Source organism: Apaloderma vittatum, unplaced genomic scaffold, assembly GCF_000703405.1.
Source record: "Apaloderma vittatum isolate BGI_N311 unplaced genomic scaffold, ASM70340v1 scaffold18659, whole genome shotgun sequence".
NCBI classification, from domain to species: Eukaryota; Metazoa; Chordata; class Aves; order Trogoniformes; family Trogonidae; genus Apaloderma; species Apaloderma vittatum.
In genome coordinates, this window is record NW_009736011.1 from 1 (window position 1) to 12,701 (window position 12,701).

The 12,701-nt window shown below is 38.4% G+C and overlaps 2 protein-coding genes across 2 annotated transcripts; one reads left to right on the forward strand and one right to left on the reverse strand.

The window, feature by feature from the left end:
- Positions 1-840: 840 nt before the first annotated feature.
- On the forward strand, positions 841-10,538 carry RINT1 (RAD50 interactor 1). Its single transcript, XM_009876821.1, has 13 exons — positions 841-1,139; positions 1,283-1,524; positions 1,690-1,863; positions 1,943-2,092; positions 3,321-3,477; positions 4,975-5,085; positions 5,282-5,507; positions 6,094-6,231; positions 6,958-7,157; positions 7,898-8,112; positions 8,759-8,939; positions 9,032-9,150; positions 10,299-10,538. The coding sequence occupies exons 1-13, from the start codon at positions 969-971 to the stop codon at positions 10,513-10,515; spliced, it is 2,301 nt and encodes a 766-aa protein (XP_009875123.1). The 5' UTR covers positions 841-968; the 3' UTR covers positions 10,516-10,538.
- Positions 10,539-11,755: 1,217 nt separating this feature from the next.
- LOC104269891 (EF-hand calcium-binding domain-containing protein 10-like) lies at positions 11,756-12,591 on the reverse strand (the record flags this gene model as incomplete). Its single annotated transcript, XM_009876822.1, has 3 exons — positions 11,756-11,918; positions 12,059-12,143; positions 12,355-12,591. Coding segments are annotated over 3 exons (485 nt in total), but the record flags the coding sequence as incomplete, so codon positions are not given.
- Between the last annotated feature and the right edge of the window lie 110 nt (positions 12,592-12,701).

A 12,701-nucleotide genomic window follows, 5' to 3' on the forward strand; every position in this document is an offset into this window, starting at 1 on the left:
ACCGCTGGGCTGGCAGTCTCGTGCGGTGCCACTCGATTTCATCGCTGCGGGCAGCTGGGAGCTTGTTACCGCTCTTGTCTTCACTCACTTCTTCCTGAGCAGCAAACTTGGTGGCCCGGTTTGCTGTTCCCCCTGCTCGGCAGCGCTTCGCCAGCTCTGGCTCCTCGGCTGCACCGTATTCTCTCTTTCCCGTCATCTCTTTAATAAGATTTTTCACTTGATTAAAGCTTGGAACAGATGAAGTGAAATGTGTAAGTTTCATTTTAAAATACTCTTTTGAAAGTGCTGTTAATGAATTGAGAATTGAACGAGACAAACCCTTGTCGTTGTTGCCTTTTTTGCTTCTCTGTACATGATCACCCTCTGTCCCGGGTCTGGTTTTCTCTGGATGCTGCCGGATGTGCCTCTTCGGTTGTACTGTGTGGGGTTCCTCACAGATATTTCAGTGATGCCATTACTTTACAAATCATTGCAAGACCTGAGTGGATACTTTGCTAGTAATATGTCAGATATCAACTGAAGCCTCTGGAACATCCAAAACTGTATGAAAAGGTAAAGCAGAATGTTGTTATATTCCTTTGTATTTTACAAAAATGTTTTCCAGCACTTTTCATTAAGTTTTCCATATTACATATGTAGAAGTCATATACATATATATAAAAAACTGTTTTTTAATAAAACTTACACTTTTGTGGAAGGAGGAAATTAACAGTTATATTTCTCTTCAGCAATTAATGTGTGATAAATCACCAATTGGATGTGTAAGCAAGGCTTTATCATATTTCAGCTAAGGCTTACACCAGCAAGTTGACCCTTAAAGCAGCATACTTACTAAATGTCTTAAGTTTCAATTTCAGTTGAACTTCCCAGCTTCTTGTGGAATTTTGTGTCCTCAATAGATCAATAGTTGTTTGTGCTAAGTGGTAACTAATTAGAAATTTTTAATTAGTATTGCAGAGGAGGAAAACATGGCAACCGTTAGAAAGAAAGAAGTCACTAGAGATCTAGATCATTGTGATATTCCATACTATGTTTCTGAATTTGTGGAAAGAGAAGTTGGAAATGACTATGATTCTTTGAGGAAGCTAGACAACCTTATTGATAAGTTGTCTGAAAATAAGAAACAGTTAGAAGAACAGGTAAGCATCTCTTTTTGTTTTTCCGTCTTCCGAATATGCAGTATGAACGATTGAGTATATTTAACTAAACTGAAGCAATGTATTAATATCTCAAATGGTGCTACTCTATGTAGTGCAGTGTTTTTATGTCTCTGTGAACGTAGGTGCTTACAGTTTCATCAGAAGTCCCCAAAAGAATTCAGAACGCCTTAAAGAATGCAGAAGATTCTAAAAAGTCTCTGAGTCAGCTTCTAGAGGAAGAAACTCTTCTATCTGATTCGATCAATAGCCACTTACTGAAAGCTCAGCCATGGATGGAGGATCTTGATGTACTGATCAGTCAAGTAGAAGAGATTGAAAGACACCTGGCCTATCTGAAATGGATTTCACGAATAGAAGAGTTAAGGTAAAGTTTCTGAGTACTTCATATATGTCCCGGTAGCCTAGTCTACCCTGTAACTAAAATATTTCAGGTTTGAGAAAGTTTCATCTTTGTTTTTCAATGTGCAAATGATTTTTTTACTTTTATCTTTAATGAATTTTTGGCCTTGACTGTTCTTGTATTTTATAGTGATAGCATTCAGCAATATCTGATGACCAACAATGTTCCAGAGGCAGCCAGTACTCTAGCATTCATGGCAGAACTGGATATTAAACTCCAGGAGTCTTCTTGTTCTCATCTTCTTGCTTTCGTGAGATCCACTGTTAAATTTTGGCATAAAATTCTTAAGGACAAATTGTCAAGGTGAGAGACACTGTCTCACTCCCTCGTCATTGCGTTGTTCTGTAAGTTTGTGTGTTAAAGTGCTTGGTTTGCCTTGCAGTGACTTTGAAGAGGTACTGACCCAGCTCCACTGGCCCTTTGTGGGGCCTCCGCAGCCTCAGACATTTGGCCTCGCTGCACCAGCTGGTGCTCCTGATGCGTACAGCAACTTGGAGATGTTGTTCTGTCAGCTTCTCAAATTGCAAACCTCGTATCCTTTAAAAGAGTTGTGGTGGCTTTTAGTGAGAATCATAAATGACGTGTCGGAGGTGGGCATTCTCAAGGAGAACTATTTAAAATTTTGTTCTACCTAAAGACAGAATTTATGCTATTTCATCTTAGCATTCTAAATGTTTGGGGGTTTTTAGTTAGTTAGAAAATGTCAGGTGCCAAAGTTGTCCTTTTTGGCAGTAGCAACATTGTAACTCCAAATCACCCCAGCTACTGATCTCATAGTAGCTGATAGCTCAGGTTTTGTGAGGATCAGGCCGTACAAGCTTCAGTATGGTTACCCACATCAGTAAAAAAATGGTTGTGTATAGTTTATTTTACACAGTTAATGCTTTTCCTTTCAAAATCAGCCTTAATTACTTTAATATCATAGAATGGCCTAGGCTGGAAGGGACCTTAGAGATCATTTAAAAATGTCCCATCCCAGAAGGAAAAGAGGAAAAAGCAAAGATATGTGTTTCAGAAGGAGACTCTTCAGAAGGGGGAGACTACAAATGGATTTTTGCTGTGCAGCAATAGTAGTCTGCCTTTGAGGTTAATCAGAGGGCACTGCTGCTCATCCTTGTCCTTTTTTCAGTGAATTAAATAAAGCACAAGTAAAATGCAGCCAAGCAGTTTTTCCTGGAGTGGTTGTAGCTATATTCATAGAATCGTAGAATGGCCTAGGCTGGAAGGGACCTTAGAGATCATCTAGTCTAACCGCCCTGTCATGGGCAGGGGCACCACCTCTCGACTAGACCAGTTTTTTTTAAAATCATGCAGTAGGGAGATGAAAGGCCATTGCACACAACCCTGAGTTGATAACAGCTTTGGTCTGGCAGACTGTGTCAGTTAAATCAGTTACATGAAAATAGGAAATCCTATTGCACTTATTAATCTCATGAGTCTTTTATCCTCCTTTAACAACCAGCCTATCTCTTGGACAGACCCTGTGCTTGGTACTGTGTTGTTTGGTTTTTTTTAAGGATATGAATTTTGTAAATCACACTGACTTAAGTGACTTGTATTGTCATTGAATAAATAATTCTTAGCAGACTGAGTTGTATTAAATACTATATAAATACTTGAAGAAATCTATTGATTGCATAAAACTGCCTTCAGGCAATGAGGTAGAACTAAGAAATGTTCGTTTTTAGAAACCTGTTCTGTTGAAATGATGACGTTGGGAGAATGCAAAACTTAAACTTATCCTTGACCGTCAAACTTAGAGATGAACTGTTAACCAAACCTAAACAATTGCCAGAAAAATACTCTTTACCCCCATTGCCACCCATCATCCTTCCAATACAGATCATGCTGAATCCTCTTCAGAAGAGATTCAGGTATCATTTCACTGGAAACAAACAGACCAATGTTTTAAACAAGGTATGAGAGAAAGTGGTTTGCGTATTTTTATTTGAATTGCTTTTTTAAAAAGGCAACAGATAGATTGCTGTGTTTAAATGACATAGCTTTAACGCTTTGCTCTCTGAAATTAAGATTCTTCAAAACTGTGTAGTTCTTTTGTGCCTACCTACATGTGGACAGATACGAAGGTAGCACTTGAAGACCTTTCCATGGCATAAGCATTTTCTCTGGGCCAGGTGATATTTCTCCCTTGCCCAGATCCTTTAGAAAGCATTACTACAGTCTTGGACTCACTCCCATGGTTTCAGAAGTTTTGATTAATTTCTTCTGCATCCTTGCAGACGGCTTTGGACTGCCCCTTATTGTTTGAGCTCAAAGGCTGTGCAGAGCTGTGACAGATTTTTGGTTTTGTGTTTTGCTACCTTTATGTAACTAAAAAGGTTGGATTCTGCTGTTAGTTTATAAAAATGTGATTAGTCTAAAGGCACTGCTATGTAGTTAGGTTTTTGGGTTACGTTTTTTTAATTGACATAAAACAACAGCTGTCCAGCTTACCAGCTGGCAACTGACGTGTTTTTTGTGTGAATTATCTTTTATCGAGAGCTGTCATTGGAACAAGTTTCACTGCATTACTGCTGCTGTAACACATCTGGAGCTATTTGTAACAGTCCAGTTGCACAAGTTTGTGTGCTTGTGTTGGCAGTCTTGCGTAAATAAATATATTTGTCGTCTTGATAGTTGCTACTACAATGCTTTTTAAAAAAGTGTTATATATTAGTGGTTAGAGGTTTTTTAGACATGAACAAAATAATTTCATAAGCAGAGTGGAAAATTATGTTCAATAGATTAAATTTATGAACAACAATAGAAGAATGACTATTTTTCTAAAAAAAACTTGAAGAAAAGTTTAAGGCACAAAAAGTGTGGAGAATGTGAGTACAGTTCAACAGAAAGTTCTTTGGCTTTTGGGAGTGAGGAGGACAGGAACTGCTTCCACCTGCACTAGCATTGAAAGAAGTGTTCATCAAAAGCTACAGCCTCTCTTTTAAGTGTGGAAACTGAAAAAGATTAAAGGCATTAAAGCGTGAAATGAAGGTGATAGATGCCTCACTTCGACTGTGGGTTGAGGTTGGGTACCATGACAGTAAGAATGGAGCTACTGGGAGGAGTTTTCTCAGGAGTGCATCCTTTTTGCTACAACAGTAAATGAAGACCACGCAGAAGAACAGGAGGAAGTATGTGAAACAGAAAAGAGAACCTCATGAGTGAGAAAGCAGTATAGAAGAAACAGAATAATTTGTGCATTTAAGACAATTCAAAACCAGAAATACTTCTCTGATACTGCTTGTATGAAAATCAAAGCTAAGTAAAACAGTGGAAGATTTGTCTGATCTGAGATCAAGAAAAGGCAGGGGAAGAGACTGGTATTTTTAGAATTTTCTCTTAAAATAGTAGTAGCAGGTGAATAACTGTTGTTTGGATGCATTAAATATTTTATTTTCTTTTTAAAATAAGCCGGAGTGGTATTTAACCCAAGTACTTATGTGGATTGGAAATCACGCAAAGTTCCTTGATGACAAAATCCAGCCAATACTGGACAAGGCAGGATCTTCAGTGAACGCTGGGGTAAGCACTGTCATGGTTTTATATATGTCAATATGTAAGTCAGCTTCTGATGGATATTTGTGCAAACCCACTTCCACTGATTTTGCTAAGCAAATGGTGAGGTATAACTCAGTCTAGTAGCAGTTTGTTATATACGTGCTTGCGCATGTTAATACTTGCCATTTCTGACATTTTATTTGCTTTCTTCTTTCAAAAGCTTGAATTCTCTCGTGCTCTAGTAATGCTGATTTTGGAGAAGCTGGCTGCTGATATCCCATGCCTGTTGTATGACGATACACTCTTCTGTCACCTTGTGGACGAAGTACTTCTCTTCGAGAGAGAGTTGTACAGCGTTCATGGTTATCTCAGCAGCTTTCCCAGTTGCATGCACATTCTGTCAGAAGAATCCTGCTTCCAAAGGTGGCTAACAGTGGAAAAAAAATGTAAGACTTCCAGCACATTTTGCTGGTCTTTATATTGCATGATCAGAAAGTGTGGGTAGACTTAACACAAGTTGCTTTCTCTGTCACTTGGACAGGGCTACTAGATAAGACGTGCAGGTATTTATACTCTGTGATTATTTTGACTAAAAATTAGTTTGATTTCAACAGACTTTACTCTTTTGTAGTTTGTAGGACTCTTGCTCCTAAGCTGTATGGAATTTAATAGGCTTATTTTTAAACAAATATTATATTTATGTGGGTGCAGACAAGGATGAGCTTTAAGTGGAGATAGGGGAAGTGTATTAACTTTTGAAAAGAGAAGAGGAAATATATTGGAAGGGAACAAGCCAACTATTAAAATACAAAAAAACCCACCCCATCAACTCCGACGTAGCTGTTCACAGCACTGCAAATGTAGATACATTGAAGCTCGCTTCATATGGAGCCAGTTATCAGTAGTTTTTATAACCTGAAAATGTAAAATCTAACATACTATAGATAAGGCTTTTATTTTCATATATTTTAAAGGGGGTTTGCTAAGTTTTTTTAAAATTAAAAAACAGTTTACAAGTTTTGTGCATCTCAGTTGCTCTTCAGAAAATGGACTCGATGCTTTCATCGGAGGCTGCGTGGATATCGCAGTACAAAGACATCACTGATGTAGATGAAATGAAAGTCCCAGACTGTGCTGAAACTTTTATGACTCTGTTGTTAGTTATAACAGGTAATTATTAATCTATGGGCATTGCTTTGTTTGTAATGAATAATAAAAAAAGGCAGCTAGTAGATTTCTTTACTAAATACTCATTATCAGCAGTAATCACCACATGATGTTGTAAAGTGATTTTTGCAATTTAATAAAAGCTCTCCTGTGGTTTTGTATTTTGGACTCATACTCAAGGGTGAATAATCTTGAGCTAGTGACATGCTTACAAAAGAATTTTAAAAATACAGTTGATAAGTAGCATATTAAAACTTGTTCATACTTGTGAGAATGTAATTTGTTGTAGTGCAGTAATTAAAAAAATCCTACTACACCTTTTGAATCTGTGACAATTTAGAAGCTATTAAGTAAAAGCTGCTTTCTTGGAACAGAACAAGTAAGTTTTCAGGAGACAGATAATTGCATTTTCGATGGCTTTATCTTCCTCTGTGTCAGTATACTCTGTCAGGGGCCCCACGGGGTGGTGTGGTGTAATCACGTATCACTTCCAGTATCGGAATACAAAATGCTCGTGGAATCCGGAGGGGGGGAAGAATGTTGTTTCTTTACACATTTAGCTTTTGCAGTGAGTAGTTCCCTGAAATCATTAAAATATGCCAGCTGTTTTAAATACTAGATGATCTCGTAGGCGTAAGGTTGTATAGCAAGATGACTGTAATGCTTCTTTCTGAAAAGCTTTTATTTGGTGTTGGAAAACCTAAAAACATTTTATCCATGTCTTTGCAGACAGGTATAAGAACCTCCCAACAGCTTCCAGAAAACTACAGTTCCTAGGCCTGCAGAAGGAGTTAGTTGATGATTTCAGAATACGATTAACTCAAGTAATGAAGGAAGAGACTAGAGCTTCCTTAGGCTTCCGATACTGTGCAATCCTTAATGCTGTGAACTACATAGCAACAGTGCTGGCGGACTGGGCTGACAACGTAGTAAGCAATTATTTTACTTACTTTTTTTTTTTTTAAAAAAAAGGACTTTGGATGTTTGCTTCATAACAATGATTATTCTGTAGCATTTCGGCTTTTCGTTGGTAACAGGATTTTTTAACTTTTGCACATATAAAGGGTGTAGAAACGGGTGTTGTGTGCAAGATGTACAGCCTTCAAATTCTTTTTGTCCTCTCAGGGAACTGTGGCTCTAGCAGAGGGTATCCAGGACTGGATAGGATGGCAGCCTTTGTGGTGTACAGCTGCACCTACTTAGGAGTCTTGATCTGCTTAAAACCAAAACCAACAAGTAGTTACCACTATGTCACGTTACGCTCAATACATTTTCTTGCTTCTAAAATGAATTACAGTTTAAAGGTTCTAGTTTACTTTTTACAAACATAAAAAGGTGAAACGCAGGTTTTTTGTTTGTTTTGTTTTTTAAAGCATTCTGCTGTCAATCTTAAAATATCTCTTTAGTATTTCTCTAGATCTGTTCCCATTGCTTGTCTGCTATTGTATCTGAAACCCATATTGGTTCCGCCACTGGTATTAAACCACCATGTTTCATTTTTCAGTAAATCAGGACCACGGGGAAAGATAAGAAGGTGGTTTTAAAATCTTTTAAGCTTATAAATGTGTTGGGAGAGTGTTTTCGAGAACCGTGCCTATTAAAGTACCATCAAAAAAGTTCAAAAATATTGTTTTTCTGGTAGCATTCATACCTGGTTTTGTGTCTGTAGTTCTTCTTGCAGCTACAGCAGGCAGAACTGGAGGTTCATGCAGAAAGCAGCACTGTCAGTCAACTCCAGCTGGGGCAGCTGGCTTCCATGGAGAGTTCCGTCTTTGATGAAATGATTAACCTTCTTGAACGCCTAAAACATGACATGCTGACTCGTCAGGTAGAGCACGTCTTCAGAGAAGTCAAAGATGCTGCAAAACTGTACAAAAAAGAGAGGTGATTCTGTCTGCTTACTTGCTTCCCTTCCTGTGAAAAATACTGAGGTAAATCAAGGCAGGAAGAGCTAACAGGCAGAATTGTTTTCCTGAATAGGAATGGCACAAGGTAGTAAGTTTTGGAAAATTCTCTTAACACTTCTTTCAAGACTATTTTAATGCTATGTTTTCTAAAGTAGTTCCACAATTAGTGGGCATGTTGTGTTAAAAATCCTAGGAAAAGTTCTGGATTGCTCTAGTTTGGATAAGAATTATTTTCTTCATAGGAGCATTAAATAGTAAATATGAAATAGCCTGTTGGGACTGCTCTGTCTTCACAGACTCGTAGGGCTTCCTGAGTGTTTGCTCCTGAGTAGAATTTCTGAAGTACATCACAGAAGAACTACAACAGCTCCGTGATTTTCTAGATTAGATGGAGTTTCTGTGAATGGCATGTTCAGAGATTTATAACCAAAGCACGAGTTTAATATTAAATGAAATTCAAACACAGCATTAGGCTGTGATTACTTTTAGATTAGAAATGGGAAAGAAGTCTCTGTGAACCATTGTAAATGGGTGTGAGTTTTAAAAAAAAGATAATTTTAGCTTGAGTTGTTACAATATGAATAATTTCATTATAATGACTTCAGTGCCGTAACTTCTTGCAGGTGGTTATCTTTACCATCTCAGGCAGAGCAAGCAGTAATGTCTTTATCGAGCACGGCTTGCCCGATGTTGTTGACCCTACGAGACCGCTTGCTCCAACTAGAACAGCAGCTCTGTCACTCGCTGTTCAAAATCTTCTGGCAAATGCTTGCGGAGAAAGTGGATACGTACATCTATCAGGAAGTAGGTATCGGCAAAGCGTGACCTGTGCGATACGGTAGTTTCACAACACAGTGACTGTGTTAAACAGTGGATGCACCTCTTTGTGCTTGCAGATAATTATGGCAAATCATTTCAATGAAGGAGGAGCAGCACAACTCCAGTTTGACATGAGTAGAAATCTGTTCCCTTTATTCTCACACTACTGCAAGAGGCCAGAAAACTACTTCAAGCAGTAAGTAGGCAAAGTTCTGATCTGTTGGCATTTTAAAAGTGAATGGCCAGATGAATACTTGTGTGTTATGTATCACAAAGATTTTTTTCATGGTTGGTTTTGATCCAGACTTAAAATACACAGTTTATTTATGCTTCCAGTGTTTACAACTAGAAAAGTTTTGATTCTGCAGTGCATACTCAGATAGTGACAGACTGGGGCGTGTTTTCTGGGGTATTTTGTGCAGTCTCGATTTCTAGATAATTTATGGAAGGACTGTAAGGAGCACAGACTTGGTAACTGGGGCCGAAGAAAATACTCCAAAGATACATTGTTAAAGCACAATAAACTTTTTAGAAGAAAGACTAAACTATGTTCCCTGCTCAGAATTGCCTTGTATTGCAGTCTGGTTGCTTTCATGGATGAGGAGAAGCTGCCTTCTTTGAGGTTAGACTTTTAAAAAGAGCCCACAGTCTTCTAAAGAGTCCAGCACTACAGTCCTAGACTAATTGGGACAGAAATCTTGATGTTTTAAAATCAGTATGGAGCATGGTGTTCAGTCTTGAAGACAAAGATTATATATTGGCATTTTTAAATTGGAATATTCACGTAGCATCTGCAGTTTTAAGGGTTTTTTTGAACACGTTACCTACATAAATGTAATTCATACACGTTTCACAAAGGAACTGTAAAAAATAATGCATAATGGCTATCTGTTGTATTTAGATTAGAAACAACATGACAAAGACAGGGTACCTGTTCTCCCATGATACTAATTAGAGAAAATGTTCACGTTCTAGCAACTACCAATTAAACTGTGCTCATAAAATACAGTGAATGAGAAGTTTCTAATTATCTTAGGGGAGAATTTATTTAGGAAAAGCTACACAGATTAAGTGGTAAATTCTATTCTGTATTTTTAATACTGATGGAAAAACTTTAGAAGCAAAAGCTGTGCCGAGCACTGAGAAGCAAAATACTGAAGCTTATGGAACCACGCAAAATGGAACAAATATACTGTTTGCCTTGATCTGAGCAGCACTTTTCAGTTCAATATTTCAGTTCCTTTTCAGAAATCTATGGAGGTCTTTTTATTAATCACCACATGCACAAAATTAGTGTACCTCATGGGCGCTTCTCATATTAATCCGTACAACTTTTTCCTCTAGCATAAAAGAAGCCTGTATTATCCTAAACCTGAATATTGGCTCTGCCTTGCTTCTGAAGGATGTACTGCAGTCAGCTTCAGAAAGTGAAACGACGTTAAAGCCGAACCAGCCCTCTGCAACAGCAGCACTAAATGAACTTGGAGTTTATAAATTAGCTCAAAAGGATGTTGAGATTCTTCTCAATTTGAGAGCTAGTTGGCCAAATACAGGAAAATAAAGACTTCTCACAAAAATGGTTAATAACTTGGTCTAGATTACTTATTTCAAAAAAAAGCAAAGCAAATATGTTGTAATATACTTGGATTATGTTTTTCAATACTGAATGCTGGATGACTGGTTTAATCTAATCTTCTGCCTTACTGTATACAGTTTAAAAAAATAAAAATTTAAAATGCTACTGGCTTGGTGTCTAACCATGGATCTCATTTTCCTTAGCCACCTTGCCCCTACACTGGGGAGCTAAAACTCCTAATCTCTAATTAACGTGTCTGCCTTGTCACTGGTGTGTGCTGCAACATCACTCTAAGGAATATGGAGCATTTACAGTGTAAATACAGCTGTGTGCAATATGACCAACTCTTTCACACTGCCCAGTCCACCAGTTTTATACCTCTACATGCCAGGTAATGGATTTTCTGTATTAAAAACTCTGTGAACAGAACAAGGAAGGAATGAAAGGCATATGTCACTTTCTTTATTCATGCTCATTCAATTCTTTTTTTCTTTGCTGTACCAGTCTTCTAATTTTTTTTTTAAAAAAATTTTCTTCTTAAAGATTTCATAAATAGTGTGTTGTAAGTTCGGAAATAGTACTGTATTTGGAAGTGGCGCCTCTCTTCAACTGTGGACATTTGTCATCGCTTGCTGCAGTTGGTCTTTCTTTTAAAATAAGACAACCAAACCCAGCTTACCAAACAGTTCAACTCTTAATTTTATTCAGTGGTAATGAGCCAACAAGATAAAAACCCTTATTGCAAGCTACAAACTCAAGGTGGAATCTCCAAAGCACTCTTTCAGTTATGTAAAAGAGATCTCATTCTATTACACGATTCTTGAAAGATCCCCCTGCACTGCCTGGTAAATACAAATGCATTCTTGTCATTTGTCCTCTTCAGCAAGGGTGGGAAGAGAAAAAAGAGAGCATTGCTTAAAATCAGCTATTCACAGCTACCAAAACAGAACAAGAATTGGGGAAGATGTCTACTTTTTATACATACAGCAGACCATTGCTCAAACTAATATATGGCCCAGCTCTCCAGCATCTTTTTCTTCCTAAGACAGAAAAAAAAAAAGAATTCCATTTAGATAACAATAAGGATAATTTTTTCCAGTTACCTTTCGGTGATTGCCGCACTACCACAAAACCATACTTCAACTGCAAGAAATCATTATTAACTCTGAGCTTGTTTCATCTACAGCTGTATGATGTCTTCTCTGGCAAAGAAGCCAATGCTGTTTCACATGTCTAGATCAGTATTTGAACCTTCTGTCTGACCTGAGAGGTAGGTGATGTGAGGTCTGCTTTGAGAGGATCCTGGAACCGACTGGTGGAGGAAAATGACAAGTTGGCTCAGGTAGAGCAAGCCACGCAAGGTCAGGCAGTAACTGACCCTTTTCAATCTTGCAATACAAAGTAAAGGGGTTAAATTTAAACCAGCAAATCCTTTAATTATGTAGTTTTGTAAATAAAAAAAAATCTCAGTGAAATATCCCCTGTGCATGTCCCTCCATCCAAATAAACCCCTTTCAATTAAACTTACACTTCTTCCTTGAATATGTCCAAAGTGATATTCACATCATCGCCAAGCTGCAGGTCTTCAGTGCTCAGTCCCAAAGTTTTAAGAGCTGAAGTTACAGAAAGAGAGTTTCCAGTGCAAGTCTTTGAAAGATTAATTTAACATCTTAAAGTGGCCTAGGTATACTAAAATGTAAACATAAAAGGCAACTTAAAAAAAAACATGTAGCTTTTCAAACTTTTTAAGCTACGAGTTGTGTATGGGTAGGTGTTTGCGTACTTTTAAAGTATATATAACGTGCGTTTTTGAAACTATTTTACTAATTCTGTGCAAATGCAACCACTCCAGCGTGAGCCTCCGCGCAGGTGAGACGCACCTTCTCTGTACTGCGCTGACGTTATCCTCCCCTGCCGTTATGTGCCCTCGGCCCACCACATCCAGCAGGCCGAACATGGCGGCCAGATTGCCCTCGTCCATGAGGTAGGGGTACTCCCCCTCAGACCGCTTCCCGGCTTTCACCCTTTCCAGGGCCTGGATCAGGAACTCACGTGGGTTTTCTGCAACGCAACAAAACCTCCCTCAGGCGCAGAGCAATCTCACAGTAAGGCCGCACCAACCCTCCTTCTGCCCCCTTGCCCTCAGCCCCAGCCCGCGTCTCGCGCCGGGC

Bases quoted from the DNA above. Each gene is read 5' to 3' on its own strand.
- RINT1 (XM_009876821.1), top strand. From the start codon at position 969: ATGGCAACCGTTAGAAAGAAAGAAGTCACTAGAGATCTAGATCATTGT. The intron at 1,864-1,942 runs GTGAGAGACACT...TTTGCCTTGCAG, and splicing joins CTTAAGGACAAATTGTCAAG to TGACTTTGAAGAGGTACTGA. The intron at 7,158-7,897 runs GTAAGCAATTAT...TTGTGTCTGTAG, and splicing joins CGGACTGGGCTGACAACGTA to TTCTTCTTGCAGCTACAGCA.